The sequence below is a fragment of the Medicago sativa genome, chromosome 4, assembly GCF_051527215.1.
Source record: "Medicago sativa cultivar Bolivia chromosome 4, Bolivia_mono, whole genome shotgun sequence".
NCBI classification, from domain to species: domain Eukaryota; kingdom Viridiplantae; phylum Streptophyta; class Magnoliopsida; order Fabales; family Fabaceae; genus Medicago; species Medicago sativa.
This window is the reverse complement of record NC_140752.1, coordinates 32,674,551-32,694,006: the sequence shown is the minus strand read 5'-3', so window position 1 is coordinate 32,694,006 and position 19,456 is coordinate 32,674,551. Positions and strand designations below refer to the sequence as shown.

General features: G+C 37.9%; 2 protein-coding genes across 2 annotated transcripts; one reads left to right on the top strand and one right to left on the bottom strand.

The window, feature by feature from the left end:
• Positions 1-1,914: 1,914 nt before the first annotated feature.
• LOC146928840 (uncharacterized) lies at positions 1,915-3,854 on the bottom strand. The gene is made up of 2 exons (XM_085707141.1): positions 2,018-3,854; positions 1,915-1,925 (listed from the first exon to the last, which is right to left on the bottom strand). The coding sequence occupies exons 1-2, from the start codon at positions 3,852-3,854 to the stop codon at positions 1,915-1,917; spliced, it is 1,848 nt and encodes a 615-aa protein (XP_085563267.1).
• A 1,093-nt stretch (positions 3,855-4,947) lies between these two features.
• Positions 4,948-8,354, top strand: LOC146928839 (endoglucanase 8-like). Its single transcript, XM_085701014.1, has 7 exons — positions 4,948-5,208; positions 5,620-6,027; positions 6,212-6,304; positions 6,598-6,747; positions 7,221-7,329; positions 7,467-7,630; positions 7,733-8,354. Exons 1-7 carry the CDS (start codon positions 4,993-4,995, stop codon positions 8,051-8,053), a joined length of 1,461 nt encoding a protein of 486 aa, XP_085557140.1. The 5' UTR covers positions 4,948-4,992; the 3' UTR covers positions 8,054-8,354.
• Positions 8,355-19,456: the final 11,102 nt, after the last annotated feature.

Here is a 19,456-nt window from a genome sequence, read left to right as displayed (position 1 = left end):
AATAGGAGAGAAGCCGAAATTATTCAACACCATTACCAGGAAATTCCAATCTAACGTATCAAATGCCTTTGAGATGTCAACTTTGAGATCAATATTACCACCGTATTGTTTCCTATCAAGGGCATTTATTGCTTCTGAAGCCAGGATGATGCACTCTGAAATATTTCTATCCCGCACAAATCCCCTTTGTTCAACAGATATAATCCTCGAAGTAATAACAGATAACCTATCCGCCACAATCTTCGTAACTATTTTAAAATGAAAATTTGCGAGAGCTATAGGTCTATAATCTCCCATAGACTTAGCCCCTGGACATTTCGGAATTAACACAATCATATTAGAGTTAATATTTGCTGGAATCAATCCATTCCGGAAGAAATCTTCAACCGAGTTCACCACATCATCTCCTATCACATCCCAAAAGGTTTGATAGAAATGCCCACCAAAACCATCTGGACCCGGAGCTCCATCACCATTTAGGGAAAAAACTGCATCTTTAATCTCTTTTCTCAAGGGAAGCCGCCCCAACATAACATTGTCAGCATCCGTCACCAAAGTAGGAATCACCTCATCCACCAGAGTATTTTGAACACAATTATTGTCCATGCTGAAGATTGCCTGAAAATAAGAAAGAGCATGCAATTCTATCTCCGCGGAATCAGTAATAACATTGTTACCATCCTGCAAAAAAGAAATGGTCTTTGTAGCTTCGCGAATTTTAGCGACCCTATGAAAATAAGCCGTATTGCGGTCACCATTAACAAAGTTTTGATCACGGGCCTTCTCTTTCCATAATTGCTCCTGTAAATTTAAAGCCTTTGTCAATAAAAGTTGCGCCTCCAAGTCTTGCATATATAGCTGATCTGAAAACCCTTCGGAATCAATTAAGTGTTGAATTCTATTCACTTCATCCACAGCAAGATGCACTTGTCTATCCACATCACCAAAAACCGTACGGTTCCAAACTCTAAAAGCATTTTTAACATTTCTAAGCTTAGCTTGAAACCGCGACATGCCCTGCCCTCTAACACCTTTGGACCAAGACTCCATCACTAAATTTCGACAATCATCATGAGCAGCCCACATTTTAAAGAACTTGAAAGGTGTTGCATGCTTAACCATGGAGAACACAACCGAGACCAACAATGGGTTGTGGTCAGACTGATGTCTAACCAAAGCTGTACAAGTAGAATTCCGCCAAAAGTTTAACCAATCATCATTACAAACAGCCCTATCGAGCCGAAGAGCCACATTATCATCACCAAATCTGCCGTTTGTCCAAGTGAAAAAAGAACCTAATGTTGGAAGATGATGGAGAATATTTGCATTTGACCAATTTAAGAAATCTTCACAAGAAAGATTAGGAGGAGGACGCCTTCCCCTTTTCTCATGAGCTCCTAAAACCGCATTGAAATCACCAACAAACATCCACGGTCCTTGGAAACACCCTTGAAGATGTGTGAGGTCTGCCCAAAGTTGCCTTCGCTTCAAATAATAGGTACTTGCATAAACCGCAGCAATAAAAATAGTTGACTGATAACAAGATATCTCCAAAGCAATGCACTGATCAGACACAAATATTACTGTTGCTAATAAATCATTTCCCCACAGAGCCCATAGATTAGGCAACAAGGGGCCCCTGTTATTAATACAATATTTTGAAACACCTATAGTCGGCCAATACCAAGAAGGAATGCGATCAAAATTGACCATTGGCTCCGCAATAAAAATAACCACAGGTTTATGAGACAAAAATAAATTTTTTAAAGCAATCTGAGTATCATTGTTACCGATACCTCTAGCATTCCAATAGAGAAAATTCATTGGGAAGGCGGTTTTCTATCTCCCCGTGCACGGGGTTTGGATGGCTGCTGATTGAGGACTTGCTTAACCTTAACCTTCTGTTTCTGATTTCTAGTGAGAACCTGCATGCTACCCTCCGAAGCTTCAGCTGCTGAACGAGCATCATACTCACGAACTCTCTCCCACAAATCTAACCCATGTTGTATATTTTTACTGGGATGAACTTCCTGCCTTTGTAGAACTACCACATGCTGATCATGTGTTACGCTGCTGCCCCCAACTGCAACACTAGAAGTTGTTTCGGTTGGCAAAGGTTGAATTTGAGAAATAGGAACCTCAACTGTACCTTCCAAAGACCCATTAAAATTCTCAATAGTGACATCAATAACACGGGCTGAATTTTCTTGGTCTTCCTGTATATCATCCAACTCTTCATGCATGTCGTCATGCGTATCCGTGAATGGTCTTGGAGCATTATCACGAGCACCCTTGGGACTCTCCTCCAGCTCCCGTGGGCTCACATGATCATGTTCCACACCATCCTGAAGTGTTTCAGACTTATCTTCTATCACGGGGTTCTCCAACACCGCCCGTGATGTCTGATGTGTCTGATCCACCCCGTTAGGTCGTACGTCCTCACGCCCAGGAGGGGATGAATATGCTCCACGCTCATTAGAAACCTTAGGACTCTCCCCCAGCTCCATAGGTCTCTCATGATTGTGTTGCACACTATCCAGAAGCGTATTGGAAGCATTAGTTACAACGGGGTTCTCCAACTCCTCCCGCTGCGTCTGATGCGACCTCCCCGCTTCTACAGATTGCACGTCAACGTGCGCTTCAAGGGAAACAGGCTCAAGCACTGGCATAGTATGTGACACCTCCCGAGGAGTTATTAAATCAAACACATTGTGTAAAGGGATGCTGAAGTTATTCGATCTATCAAATTGAGATGTGGCCACCAAAGATGAGCTAACCGGGTCCAAAAATGAAGTAGACAATGGAGCCGGTGATGCCAGTGAAACTGAAACCGATGATGTGGGTATAGGGGCAGTAGTTGCGGTGTCCGGAACTCTAAGAATGGTAGTAACAGTCGAAACAACCGGAACCGGAACCCATGTGCTAGTGTTACCAGAAGAAGGACCCACATCATTTTTGCTTCCTTTTTGCCGAATAGGATGTTTAGGATCTGAGTCGGCAACGACAATCTGTTTCCCACGATCATTCTTGTCTTTCGGTGGTTGCGGATGCAACCAACGACATGATGAAATATTGTGCCCAATAGAGTGACAGTGTTGACAAAATAAAGGCATTCTCTCATATTGCACTTCCACTTTGAAAGCGAAGTCCTCTCTTTCGACTAGGATTTCATCATACAATTTCTTTGAAAGGTCAATGTCGACAAGAATTCTAGCATAGTGCCCAAAAGTACGGTTTCTAGTAGGTCCATCAATATCTATTGGAGTCCCAACCGCACTCGCAATTTCCTTCAACGTTCGCTCCCGCCAATATTCCTGTGGCAGCTCCACTAAACGGATCCAAAGTGATACATGTGTTTGCTTTTGTGTCTGATACTTGAAATCTTTAGTCCACTGTGATAACCTTAGCAAACCCGGCATAAGATTAACGGTGCCTACTGCCCAAATCTTCCTATAATCCTCCGCCGAATTAAAGATAAAATCATAATACCCCTTACCAAGAGGCACCATCTTCCAACTGGCCATTGTTGTCCATAACTTACTAATCTTGCTGCTGAGATCACGGGCTGAATACGGCTTCTCCCCTTTGTTAAGAGTTAAACGAGCCCTTAATGCATATTTGCAATCTTCCACACCCTTACGGTACTCCTCTTGATTAATTTTTATGCTCAAAGTGTCGCCTTTAATGCATGGTGAGGGGTAGGGGCTGTCATCAGAGGCTGAAGCACCCGCGAGTGCTGCTGCAAAAGACATAGGTGCAGCTGAGTTCGAGATCACAGGTGCTGCAGATTGCACCGTTTTGGAAAGTGATGGTGCGGCATCAGACACACACGGCCATTGGCACGTGTATGCCATCCGTTATCCGTTAACAGAAAACCAGAGCGATTTTAATAAAGAAGCACACGTGAATCAACCTTTGCAATGCACAAGTGCATTAGCGCGGTTGTGCGACTTCAATTTGAAAAATCAAGCTCCGACAGATACGGAAATTGAAACTGTGAGCTGAGGGCTATCAAAAGAAAAAACGGCAATGTAATTACTGGTCACAACCGCGGTTCCAGCCAAAGCAAAAGGAGGAAACGAAACAGAGGGCGAAATCAGAGATGTCTCTAATCATGGGAATCACGTGAACCAACCTTCGCAACCCCCTAGGGCCAAAAGGTGTTATGAATAGCTATTTATTCTATGTTTAAAACTATTTTTTTTAACAGTGAGTATTTGAAAAACCTGAAACTAACACTATTAAAATAACAAAAAATTCTTTTTTTTTCCTTTTGAGAGAATAAACAAAAGTTACTTTGGTTAAAAAAAAATTAAAAATATATATTTTTTAAAAATCTCAAACAAACGGAATTAAAATGATCAAATTTCACATACCACTAGTAAATGCTTCATTCTTTTTAACTCTATATATTCTTACGGTGAATGCTCGAATAATAACATACCTCAAAATATTAATTCATTCCTTCAAAAAAAACATACCTCAAAATTGAAATTGAAAAAGAAAATATTAATTGAATTTTTTTGTCAAAAAAATTGATTTTTTGAAGGAATAATATTAATTGATTTTTTCCTAATTTGCATAATATTTTCCTTTTGTAAAAAGTAAAAGTAAACTATTAACACGCTAAAAAGGAAATAAAATGGATAAAATACTTGATATGATAAAATTTCAGATATCAATAGTAAATGATTAAAAAGGAATTAACACGTTAAAAACTTCTATATCAGCAAAGGAATTTCATCTTAAATAAAATCACAGACATTTAGCCACTGGCACTTTTTTATAAAATAATAATAATAATAATAATAATAATAATAATAATAATAATAATAACTCTTAAGAATCTTAAAAAAAAAAAAAACTCTTAAGAAAGGAAATAAAGTGTGCAAAAGAATTCATAGCTATATACACTGTTCAGAGATCCCACCTATATATACTGTTCAGGTGAAGCTCTCAAATAACATATCTCAAAAAGGAGAAACAAAGAAAATGAGAGGAAACATAATAGCATGGTCCAAATTATCATTGTTATTAACAATGATGATGATGGTTATGATAGTAAAATCCGTTTCACTAATTAACTATAGTGATGCATTGACAAAAAGTATTTTGTTTTTTGAAGGTCAAAGGTCTGGTAAATTGCCACCTTCTCAACGTATGACATGGAGAAAAGACTCTGCCCTTCATGACGGACGTGATATTCTTGTAAGTAAATAGTATTTTTATTTTTTGTGTTAACCGTGTGGGTTTTTAGGAAAAGAAGTTTGATCTAAGTAAAGTCTGATAAAAAAATTATTTGTTCTTAGTGGAACTCATATCCTCTATTTTTTATGCCAAATATTAATGTTGCTTTACTTAACTATGATTGAATTCCGGATTATCAACTTAGGTTTATCGAATTCTCACAATAATTTTCACATCAAAATATAATACTAATTTTTTTAGGTGTATCTTTCACTCTATTTGATTACGCATTAAAATCTTAAGGAGTTATTGATCTGAACCGTCATATAAATTTTTTGATGGGTCACGCTTTAATTCTCTATATTTATTCCTTGATTTAATATGTTAATCAAATATTTGATTTGCAATCTTGATTTGTATTCCAAAACCCAGATGAATATGGTTGGTGGTTACTATGATGCTGGTGACAATGTAAAATTCAATTTCCCTATGGCATATACAACCACCATGTTGGCTTGGAGTGTGGTTGAATTTGGAGATCTTATGGATCATGATTTACAACATGCATTGGAATCAATTCGTTGGGGAACTGATTATTTCCTCAAAGCCACAAAAAGACCAAATATTATTGTAGCACAAGTTGGCGATCCCATTAGTGACCATGATTGTTGGGAAAGGCCAGAAGACATGGACACTTCTAGGACAACCTATTATTTGTCCGCGACGAGACCTGGTTCGGAGGTTTCAGCCGAGATTGCGGCTGCGCTTGCGGCGTCATCCATTGCATTCAGAAACATTGATCGTGGATATTCTAGGATTCTTCTTGCTAGGGCTAAACGGGTATATACATTTATTTAATTATGTCTTATAATTAAAAAAATATATTAATTCCTATACTTTAGGCCAAAGAAAGTTACTTTCTCAAATTGGTGAAAGTGTATATTTGGTAGCAATTTATTTCCATTGCTGATATTTTATTTCTCAAATTGCAACTAATTATTATATCTCTATGTTAATCTTTTAGGTATTTGACTTTGCAAATTATCACCGTGGGTCTTACAATAATGCCATAGGTTCTGGAGCATGCCCCTTCTATTGTGACATTAATGGATACATAGTATGACTTTCATGATCTTAATGCATACTCCCTCCGTTCCAAAATGTATGCAAAAAAAATTGGTCAACTTAAGTTGGATGTATTTGATATAAATTTTGAACCAAATACATTATCTTTTGTTGACTCATTTTGGTTTATATTTTAGGACGGAGAGAGTACAAAAATATGAAATTCGTCACTAATTCAATTACATAATTAAAGACGAATTTTATTCCTTTTGTCTCTAATTATTTTTATGTTTTTTTGCTTGTATCGTAATTATTATATTTTTTTTTGGTTGCAACGAAATCCAGGACGAGTTGATTTGGGGTGCAGCATGGTTGTACAAAGCAAGTAATAACCAATATTACATGAACTTTGTAAAATCAAATATACAATACATACAATCCAATGAATTTGGATGGGATTCCAAGCATGCTGGCATTAATGTGCTTGTTTCTCATGTTAGTCTTATTTTTCATTATCTCTCTTTTTTTGACAAAATTATTCATCAGTATCTTTGTTATAGCATGTTATGTCTTATCTCTTTTATTTTATTGATTTTTTCGATAATTAATAGGATTTTTTGGTCAAATAGCATGGTTCATAGTTCAATATTCCTACCAACTGAGTTATGCTCACGAGAATAATACATAGTATTATGTTTAAAAGGATTATTTTTTTGACAAAAAAAAAATTATTAACAAGTATGAGTCTCCAACAAATATATTACACACTTGAGAATATTATGTTTACACCAAAAGATATATTTTGACTTGCACTAAAGTTCATGTAAACTCTAATTGAACTAAAACATTATTTTCACAAGAATTTATATTTATTAATTTATTTGTTCATTTATTTTTTGCACCAATTGATACAAGTAAGAAACAATTAATTGTTAGCTTATAAGTCATAAGTTCTCTAAATTTGGCAGTGGGTGATGAACGATCCATCAAACCAGAGTCCTTTCATTTTCAACGCAGACAACCTTATATGCTCTTTGTTGCCCAATTCACCAACCAAATCAGTCACATACTCCAAAGGTAACATTATACTATAGTTATAATAACTATTGTAAAATTATATGGTCAAATTACATTTTTTTTTTAAGGATGGTCAAATTACATAAATTGATCAAAAAATACATTCATATCTTAAAGTGGGTGATGATTATTATTAGGTGGGCTTCTATTCAAAACTGGACCAAGTAACCTACAACATGTAACAGCATTGTCTTTTCTGTTAGTTGTTTATGGACACTACATGGAAGCTAACAAAAAAATAGTAAACTGTGGGAATGTAGCTGCCAAACCATGCGATCTCATTAATCTTGCTAAATCACAGGTAATTAATTATTATTGAAATAAAAGTACTATTTGGATCATCTTGTTGGAACACATAATACATTTTTTTAATAGATTTCTAAAATTCTATATATTGTTGAAGGTGGACTATGTACTAGGAAACAATCCACTAGGAATGTCATACATGGTTGGGTATGGACAAAAGTACCCTCAGAAGATACATCATCGTGGTTCAACTTTACCATCATTGGATGTACACCCAAAACATATGGGGTGTCGTGATGGAGACAAATATTTTCAATCATCAACACCTAATCTTAATGTGTTAATAGGTGCAATTGTTGGAGGACCGGCAAATGATGATTCTTTTCAAGACTCACGCTATAATGTTTCTCAATCGGAGCCAACTACATATATCAACGCTCCTTTTGTTGGTGTTTTAGCTTACTTCAAAAAATATTAGTAGTTTTTTTTTAGCCAAATACAATTTGTGATCCTTCAAATTCAACATTTGTGACATATTGACAATTTAGATTTTTTAGTTCTATATTGATCATTTATGTTTTTAACGGTTTACATTGTTACCATTTTGATGTAACTCTGTTAAAATAAATATAATGTTCATATGGTGGTTTTGATGCCGATTTGGCATATCCAAATTAACAAATTTGTAATGAATACTATAAGCAAGTTGAACTCCATATAACAATTGAGTTATTGGATCATACTATTAACTCATACATACTATTGTGTTTGTTCCCTAAGTCATTGGTGCTTGTTTTTCAAGTCGTTGTATTTCTCTGTAAATAGAGCTCACATGTAATCTAATTGGTCATCACAAGAGAATAATAGAATATTTATCTCTCTTATCTTTTCCTCTCTTTCTCTCTATTATTGCTCATATTTTTTTATTTTCATAACACGTTATCAGCACAAGCTTACCAACTGAGGTATGCAATTCTTAATCTATTTTATGAAAATAAGTTTTAATTTTTTGTATCAATGATTATAGGCTATACTGTAAAATTCCATCAATTGAAATTGGTGCATTACAAGTTTTGTTTTGTATGATTATAAAATCATATGAACCTTGTATCTGGATGTTCGATGTTGTTTGAGTTCTGTGACCGACATTTGTATGGTGAAGCATCGATACTTTGATCATCTATGTTATCATAAACATGTTGATCGATTTTGTATGATATAGATATGTTATTGTGTAAATCATATTCAATTAGTGTTTATTTATTATGAATTCTTGAAGAATTCGACAGTCATGCATCCTTGAAGGATTGCATAAAGGGTTGATCTTATATTATAAAGATAGTTTTTGTAGAACTTAAAAAAAAAAATTCTCAACTTTATTCTCTATGAATTCTAGAAGAATTCAAAATTTTCAATTTTTTTTTAAAATATGTTGGATAGTTCCTAAAGAACTTAAAAATTCAAAATTTATTCTCCATAAATTCCAGAAGAATTCAATAGTGATGCATCCTTGAAGGATTACACAAATAATTAATTCGATTGTGTATAGCTCTTGAAGAATTTAAAATCGACTAGTATTATTGGTTTAATCCTTACTGGAAGATTAAATCAGCCAGTATTAATTGGTTGAATTTCTTGTTTTACGTTACTAACATATTTCTCTGTCAGCTATTTGCCAGTAGTTACTGACGGAAAAATCCCTCAGTAATGCTTCATCAGATGATCACTGTTATACCCTAATTTTGGACCTAAAAATACAAGCTCAATTCTTCTTTTCTTGCATTTCAAGCCATTTGATATGTCTCTGATCAAGTGCATCTTCCTCTGCATCTTATTTCAATATTACTTGCAAAATTCATGGAAAAGGGTATTTTAGTCATTTCCTGTATCCAAACTCATTTTAGTTCTTTAAAAATTGCTTGAGTCTTTTCAATTGGTTTGAATAAGTCTTTATTTCAATTCTATGTCAAAATCCATTTCAAAAATTGCATTTGAGGTCACTTTGAGTCAGTTTAGCCCCTAGGGGCATTTTAGTCTTTTCATGTGTTAAAACTCTGTTTAAATTCTAAAAATTGTCTCTGAGTCTTTTCAATTGGTTTGAATGAACTCTTGCTTCAATTCCCTGTTAAAAATCCATTTTAAAATTGCATCTGAGTCATTTTGAGTCGTTTTAGTCCCCAGGGGCAATTTGGTCATTTCACACGAAATTTCGACAGAGAGAGGTTACTTTAAAGTACCTCATTTAAGTAGTTGGTTCATTTTAGTCCGTTTTGTCATTTTTAATCGTCTCACTTTACGTTATTTTCAATTTACGTTTTTTAAACCAATTTTAGTTATTTTTTTTTTATTATTAAGTCCTCAAAGTCTTCAAATTTACATTTTAGTCCTTAAGTCAAACTTTTTGTTTTTTAGTCTTCTTTAAGTCAATTGTAGAACAGTCCTATTTTTTTGTCCAGTTTATTTTTTAGTTTTTTTTATTATTTTGCAGATAGGTCCTTGTAATTTTTAATTTTGCAGATTGGTCCCTAAGTCCAGAAATCAGTCCAAGGTAAAGTCCAGAACACGTGCCAGCTCACTAGTGGTCCAGAAGGCCATGTGTCAGCCTATAAAAGGCTCAATCATTACAGTCCCATTCACAACGCAACAACTCAGCAAAAATCAGTGCCAAATCATCACAAACACAATTTCACTTCCCTTTTCCAGAAAAACGAATCAAAAGCCCAAATTCTTATGAACTTCATCAAGAACACATGAAATTGAAACCCTAACCGTTTTCCAGATTCGCAAAAACCAACACAAATCAACGAATCCTCCATCAAATACACAAAATCAATACAAGATTCCAGAAGATCGAAGCCAAAATGTGTTCAATTTAACAAAATCAGTTCGAATTTAGCAAGAGTTCTCAGAGATTACTTGTGTAATCATCATCATCGAACGTACTTCCTCGCAATTCAAGTGTGAACTCGTCAAATTACGACGAATTCAACACGATCACAAGGAAAGTGTTGAAAAGAAGGAAGAAGAGAGGTTGATTTCGAAGAGCACCAGAGAAGAAGAGGAAGAACAACAACGAAGTACTTACCAGAAGCTTAAAGAAGATACGAGAAGGTTTTCTTCGTCTTCTCACTCAAATCTCCATTCAAATCCAGGTAAACACACGAATCCTTCTCGTTTTCTTGTTTTAAATCATCATCGAAGGTTCGTAGTTAGAAATAAACGGTGAAACAAAGTAGGTTAACGAATTCAAGAACGTGTTCTTTCGAAAAAGATTGAAAAAGATTCAAAACCGAAACATCAAGTGTAGATCTACAGAATTTCACCGTTTATTTCTCAAATCTAAGTTCATATTCAAGATCAGCATGAAAAATAGAGTGGTTTAGGGTTTGGATCCATGTAGATCGGAGAAGTTTAGGGTTCCGTCACCGGAATCTTCGCCGGCGGTGGTCAAGTCCGCCGGAGAAGACGAAGGAAACCTAGAGAGAAGGGAGAGAAGTGTAAGGCTTAGAGAGAGAAACAAATGTTGGAAATGAGGTGAACCGGTCTGCAAGCCTTTATGTAAGTGACTGATCCGGTCTGGTTCAGTCCTGGTCCACTGGTCTTGCGCCCTGGCCGTCAGATTTAGGGTTTGATCCAATTGGATCAATCCAACGGCCTTCTTTGATGCCTGGTGGATCCAGGATCCACTTTCCCTTGGGTCTGGGTTTGGGCTTAGGTTTCCTGCGTGGTGTCTTTGTTTTTTGCTATTTTTGTCACTGTTTCTTGCTGTTTGCACCCCTATATGTTCAAAAATTCTCATAAAAATTCCATAAAATTTTCCATATGTTTTGATATTTTTCTTAACCATTTTGTGATATTTTTATGTATTAAAACCTGTGGAAAATATGTGTGGTATTTTCTTGTTAATTCTTTACTATTTTTTTTAATTTTGTGAAGTTTTATATGTTTTTGTGTCTAAAAATTCTAAAAATTTTCATACACATTTCTTGATAGTTTTGTGGTATTTTTGTGATGGTTTTTGCATATTAAAACTTGGAAATAATAATGAAATGATTTTCTTGCTATTTTGTGATATTTTGTATTAAAAATTTGTGAAAATTTGCTTGATTCTGGTTCCAATTTCTTGATAAATGTTTGTGACCTATATCATATGATTTTGTGAAGTTTTAGCTACTGTTTGTATGTGTTTCTTGCTGCATGTGAATATGTGTAATTAGTTTCTTGTTTTACAAGTCATGTAAATGTGAGTATGTGAAAATAAAGTGCTAAGTGTACCTAAAAATATGTCATGATCCTTGACTTGAATATGCCCTATAATTCTCACACTCATAATACAATGAAGTCTTTGAAAATTGCTTATGATAGGAGAATTATAGGTCATGTACTTATTGAGAGGTTATGATGAATTTTTACTACATTTTGACACTTTATTCTTGTCATTTTTACTATTCTTTGTTTAGTATTTCCTTGCCTATCTTTCTATCATTTTATGCCTTATTTTCACTAACCACTCTACTTCATGTTTCATACATCATGAGCATTTCATCCTCCATCTCACATTCTCATCCTTTTATTTCTTGCACTTTAAAATTCATGCAAAAATTAGAATGTAACACTTAGGAATTTTTTGTACCTTACTTTTATGCAATTTAAATTCTTGCAAGACCATAGAATGTATCTAGGCCAATGATGTAAAGGACCATGGACTCTAATGATGTACACCGACACAAGCACCGACACATGCACACACATCACATAGATATTTCTTAGATGTATGGCTAGGATATGCATGTTTAGATGTATGTTTAGGATTGAATGTTTAGATGAATGCTTAGGATTTACACTTAGAAAAAATCATTTTTTCAAATAAATATGAACAATATCAATCAGATCATTTTCTAAATAAACTTTGGGATCAAAATCCCATTGCATTTTCCCTTTATTTTCTTAATCAAATTTCAATGAAAATTAATCATACTTGACTTCTTTCCAAAATCACTAATCAAACCCCACTTTTTCTTAAAATCTCATGCCTTTAAGGCCTCTCAATCTCATTCTTCAAACTTCAATTTTCAAACTTAAAATCAATCAACAAAAACAAAAACATTTTTTGGAAGAGAACTACGGTGGATTTGATCCCTTAAACGGGTACGTAGGCAAGGAATCAAAATTCCTTCAATTCAAATAAAATAAAAATTCAAACACTTTCTTCTCCCTCCAATTCTTCACTTAGAAAACTCTTAGGTTTAAATAAACACTTTCAAAATGGCATTTAAAAATAAAGCGCGCGCGTAGAAAGTAAAGACGGTTCCTATAGGATACTATAGTCGTTATGGGTGCCTAACACCTTCCCGTAGCGAAAACAACTCCCGGACCTTGATTCTCAAGGGTTTCGCTTATTTTTTCCCTTCCCAAGAAAAAATGAGATATCACCGGTTAAAAAGGTTCAAACGTAATCAATGTTTGACACCCGAAAACCAAGATAAAACAGCTGGCGACTTCACTGGGGAGATTCGAGAGTTACGCCTAGTCTTTATTTCCACGCTTGCGCTTTGTTTTTACTTGTTTCTTTTACTTGTTTTCTTATGTGAATAAATGTTTGAATTCTTGCAAACGTGTGGGGTGAGAATATCAAAAGTCCTACACCCGGGCTGAGTGAACTTAGGATTTAGGAGGGATATAATCGACAATTCATTCCGAGGGTTGCCTCGTGTATTGGATTATGCGATCAATCCCACATAGCTGAGGCATTTTGGGGGTGATGTTGTCGGCGCGTGTTGTCGCGTTTAGGCACTTTACTTCTAATTGTGCTATGACGCTATGAACCGTAGATAACCAAACCCATCCATGGCCATTTTCTAGGATGTAGTGCGGAGGCTAAACCGAGTGTTGTCTCGAATTTTAGTCGTCACGCGACACTACACTCAAGTTAGACTTTCTTACGGATAATCATGGAGCGAGTGTTTGTCTCGTGACACCATGATATACGTCGGAGAGGTTGCAACTTGGGAACTTTTTAGAACCCGGTTACTATTATCCAAAGCCCTAGTTTCACCGGACACCGTGTCCACCCATGACTCCTTGACTTTGAATTTCAACCCACCATGTTTTCTCCGTACTTGAACATAATCATGCATACATGCATACACGCATAAACTTTTTCCATGCATTTATCGAAGGGCTTAGACAAATCAAATTTGTAAATATTGTAGGAATGGGAAGGACTAAGTCATACAAGTTCATGAAGGTTGATTTGGCTAGTTTGAGAGATTTTGCACTCAAGATCAAGGATCCGACTGGTTTCCGACATCGTTACGGGGCCTTACTTACTATTCTCCAGACTAATGTGGACGAGAAGCTTGTGCACACTCTAGTGCAATTCTATGATCGGGACTATCGATGCTTCACTTTTCCTGACTTTCAGTTAGTACCCACACTCGAGGCTTATTCTTGCTTGATGGATCTATCTATTGCTAAGGGGGTACCCTTCGCGGGACTTGAGAATCCTCCTACTCCACTGGTTATTGCTAAAGATCTCTATCTCAAGACCACCGATGTCTCTAAGAATCTTGTCACTAAGGCTCATATCCGAGGGTTCACTTCTAAGTATCTACTTGAGAAAGCCAACCTCAAAACCACTTGTCAAGACACTCTTGAGGCTATTGTTGCACTTCTCATCTATGGGCTTATTCTCTTTCCAAATCTTGATGACTTCGTGGACATGAATGCTATCATGATCTTCCACTCCAAGAATCCGGTTTCTACTTTGCTAGCTGACACATACCATGCTATTCACGATCGATCCGGCAAGGGTCGTGGATACATTCTTTGTTGTGTGCCTCTTCTCTATAGGTGGTTTATTTCGCACCTTCCGAAGTCTTTCCACGACAATCCAGAGAATTGGTCTATTTCACAGAGAATCATGGCTCTCACTCCTAATGAAGTGGTTTGGCTCACTCTAGCTTCTAGAGTCAAGGAAATCATCTTTGGTGGTGGGAAGTTTCTTAATGTACCTCTTCTTGGTACCCGGGGTGGAATCAACTACAACCCGGAGCTCGCTTTGCGACAATTTGGTTTCCCGATGAAAGAAAACCCATCAATCTTGCTACATCTCCCTACTTCTTCCATTACTCCAATGCACCCACAGGAATAAGAGAGGATTTCATGGAAGCTTGGTCTAAACTTCGGAAGAAAGAGGTGAAGCATATGGGTGTAAGGTCCGGTGTTGCTCATGAGGCCTATACACAGTAGGTGATAAACCTAGCTGAGGAGATTGGCATGCCTTAGCCCTCCATGAGGTATGTGTCTGCATCTATTCCAACCATGCCTTTGCCTCTACTCCCACCTACTCAGGTGAAGTATCAGGAGCATCTAGCTATGGAGAGTCGGGAGAAGCATCAGTGGAGGACTAGATACTATGAGGCTGAGAACCTGATTATGACTTTGGATGGAAAAGATGAACAGAAGACTCATGAGGTGATGACACTGAAGAAAGAGTTGGCTAAAGCTAGGAAAGAAATTGAAGAAAAGGATAAGTTGCTTATGAGAGACTCCAAGAGAGCTAGGGGTGCCCGTAACTTCTATGCCCGATACTGCAGCTGTGAGTCTGAGTCTGAGGATGATGCTTCCGCTTCCTACGCTTGAGGATTTCTGTTTCCTGTTGTCATTTCCAGTTGTTTATGTTGTTTTACATTTCAAAGTCTATCCCTTGGCTTAGTATTTCAAAGGGAATTATCTTGTAAAACTCTATGATGTTTGTTTGTTTTGTCTGGTTTTGATGCTTCAATTGTTTAGTAATGTTTACAAATTTCTAATTTGTCTAAAACCCTTCTATGACACAAAAAAGAGTCTTTTTGCATATACATTAACACATCTCATGCATCATATGCATTCATTGGTCACAAAAGACTTCTCTCGTGCTCATTGCCTCCTCGTTTTTTCCGCCGTAGTCTGAAAAGTGGCTCGTGCTTGTAAGGTTTACCAACCAGATAGAGTTCATCAAACAAGATTTTACAAGAGAAGAATCATGACTAACTTTGAAGAAGAAAATGCTCAGCTCCATGCCGAATTGGCTGCTATGAAAGAAGACTTGGCTAAGGCTCATGACGCTATGTCCACTATGATGGCTGCACAAGAACAACCAGCCACATCTGTCCCAGCTTCTACTGAAGTGATTCCATCTATTCCACTGTCTACTGTGATGTCTGAAGCTCGGTTTGTTATGCCCAATGGACGCCCTTATGGACTCTCAGCTTTCTATGCTCCTAATACTGCGGCTGGTATCTCTGGTTTTGCTGGTCAAGGACAGATTCCTATGACGACCTTTGCTGGTACAAGTACCTCTATGCCTCAAGTGACTACTGTTGTTACTGATCCTGTTGTACACACTGTGCAACAGGTAATTGATGTTGATACTCCGCGTGGACAAGACCCTGTAATGGAGGCTATGAGACAACAGTTAAGAGAGTTAGCTGGAAAACTCCGTGAGGTCAAGGCTAGCCGTGGGAACGACGTTTCTGCTAAGGCTCGTGATCTATGCCTGGTGTCCCGATTTGAGGTTCCTAAGAAATTTAAAGTGCCAGATTTTGACAAATACAATGGAACTTCTTGTCCACACAGCCATGTCATTCGGTACGTCCGAAAGATGGCCAACTACGCAGATAATGATGCGTTGATGATCCACTGCTTCCAGGATAGCTTGATGGAAGATGCGGCAGACTGGTATACGGGTTTAAGCAAAGACAATATTCATACTTTTGAGGAACTTGCTGCTGCTTTTGAAAGTCATTATCAGTTCAATACCCGCTTGAAGCCGAATAGGGACTCTCTTAAGTCCTTGTCTCAGAAGTCAGATGAAACCTTCCGTGAATATGCTCAGAGGTAGAGGGGGGCAGCTGCCCGTGTTTCTCCTCGACTCGATGAAGAATAGCTGACGCAGACATTCCTGAAGACTCTGAAGAAGGAATATAAGGAAAGGATGATAGTCTCTGCTCCGAACAATTTCTCCGACATGGTTACTATGGGAACTCGTCTAGAGGAGGCTGTCAGAGAGGGTATCATTGTTCTTGAGAAGGGTGAATCTTCAGCCAGTGCACCAAAGAAGTATGGTAATGGCCACCACAAGAGGAAGGAATCCGAAGTAGGGATGGTATCCGGTAACCAATCTTCAGCTACTATCGCTCCTATTAATGCTGCTCAGTTACCCCTGCCCTACCAGTATATGCAGTACTCTCAACATCCTTTCTTCCCGCCATTCTACCAGCAATATCCTCTACCACCGGGTCAACCACCAGTGCCCGTTAATGCCATTGCTCAACAAGTACAACAACAGCCTCCTGCTCAACAGCAACAGTAGCAACAACAGGGTCCTCGACCCAAGACTTATTTTCCACCAATACCAATGCGGTACGCTGAGCTGCTCCCAACATTACTTGCTAAGGGCCACTGTGTCACCAGACCGGGCAAGCCTCCGCCTACACCATTACCTCCCCGGTTCCGACAGGATCTCACATGTGAATTTCATCAGGGCGCTCAAGGCCACGATGTTGAGGGTTGCTATGCTCTGAAGTATATTGTAAAAGACTTGATGGACAGAGGATGGTTGACTTTTGAAAATAGTGTTCCTCATGTTCTTGACAACCCACTTCCAAATCATGCCGTAGTCAACATGATCGAGGCTTTCGAAAAAGTTCCTGTTCCTAGAGGGGCTCCCATGTTGAATGTCCGTAATGTTGCTACTCCCTTGGTGCCACTACATGTCAAACTTTGCCAGCTTCTTTGTTCAATCACAATCACGCTTCTTGTTCAGAATGTCTTCAAAATCCTATGGGTTGTCGTGTGGTGCAAGATGATATACAGAGCCGGATGGATGACAAGCACTTGATTGCCAGTGATGTTTGCGTGATTGTGCCAGTGTTTCATGATTCTCCTGCTAAAAGTGCATCTCAGACCAGGAATGTTGAACCCCTAGTGATCAGGTTACCTGGCCCAGTATCTTATGCCTCTACAAAGGCAATCCCTTACAAGTATGATGCAACCATGATAGAGAATGGGGTGGAAGTTCCTCTGGTATCTCCAGCTACGGTTGATAATGTTGCCGGAGAAATTACAGCTCTGAGAAGTGGAAAGGTCCGTCCACCCTTGTTCTAGAAGAAGATGGTTACACCTGTCGCTACAATAGCTCCTCCAGTTGCTCCTCCTGTTGACAAGAATGCTGGCCCATCAGGCCAATCTATTGAAGAGTCTAATCTGGATGAAATTCTGAGGCTTATTAAAAAGAGCGATTATAAGATTGTAGACCAACTGCTGCAAACTCCGTCAAAGATATCCATCTTGTCTCTACTCTTGAGCTCAGAAGCTCACAGGAAAGTGTTAATGAAAGTACTGGAACAGGCCTATGTTGATCATGAAGTCTCTGTGGATCAGTTCGACGGAATAGTGGGTAACATTACTGCTTGCAATAACTTGGGGTTTGGTGACGACGAGCTCCCCGAAGCCGGAAAATACCACAACTTGGCTCTGCATATCTCAGTGCGCTATAAGTCTGACATGATATCCAATGTGTTGGTGGATAGTGGATCATCCTTGAATGTAATGCCTGAGTCTACACTGAGACAATTGAGTCATCATGGGATTTCTCTAAGGGGAAGCAGCTATTTGGTTAAGGCTTTCGACGGATCTCGCAAAGATGTTCTTGGGGAAGTAGACTTGCCAATTACCATTGGTCCTGAGACATTTCAGATTACTTTCCAGGTCATGGACATCAATGCTTCTTACAGTTGTCTCCTCGGAAGACCATGGATTCACGACGCTGGGGCAGTAACTTCTACTCTGCACCAGAAACTCAAGTTTGTGAGGAATGGTAAGTTTGTCATTGTACATGGTGAAGAAGCGTATCTGGTTAGCCAAGTGTCATCTTTCTCTTGTGTTGAAGCAGGGTCCGCTGAAGGGACGTCATTTCAAGGCTTGACTGTTGAAGGTACAGAACCCCGGAGAGCTGGTGCTAGTATGGCTTCATTGAAAGACGCCCAGAAAGCTGTTCAAGAAGGGCAAGCTGCAGGCTGGGGCAAAGTGATACAGATTTTGGAAAACAAGCGTAAAGAGGGCCTTGGATTCTCCTCGACCTCAGGCGTTTCAACAGGAACTTTCTACAGTGCTGGGTTTATTAATGTTATTACTGAAGATGCTGCTGAAAGTAGTCATGTGCCTACATTTGTTGTACCAGGAGGCACTGTGAGAAATTGGGAGGCCATTGATGTTCCTTTAGTCGTGCATGCTTCCATGTAATGTGTCTTGTTGCTCATGTTTTTCTTTGTTTTCAAAATAACAATCCTTTCGCTCTGCCCAAGGCGAAAGTGATATCATTGTAAGGGCACGTTTGTTTCGGCATTACCGTTATCAATAAAAGTTGCCGTCTTTCTCACGACTCTTTGTTTTTATACTTTTTAGTGCCTTTTTCTTGGAAATAATGGCAATGCCAGAAAAAACCAAAACATCTGTATTTTCTTATTAATTTCAAAAATCTACATGAAAAACATTTTTCTAAAATCATCCCAATCATATTATGTAAATTGAACCATAATAAACCCGTTGAACACAGTGACCCTATGGTTCCTCCAAATTTTGAATTCCCTGTATATGAGGCTGAAGATGAGGAGGATGATGAAGAGATACCGTATGAGATCACTCGACTACTTGATCAAGAAAGAAGAGCCATTCAGCCTCACCAGGAAGAGATTGAGCTTATCAACCTGGGTACTGAAGAGAACAAGCGAGAGATCAAGATCGGTGCTGCACTCGAGCCAGAAGTGAAAAAGAAGATTACTCAGCTTCTCCAAGATTATCCAGATGTCTTTGCATGGTCCTATAAAGATATGCCGGG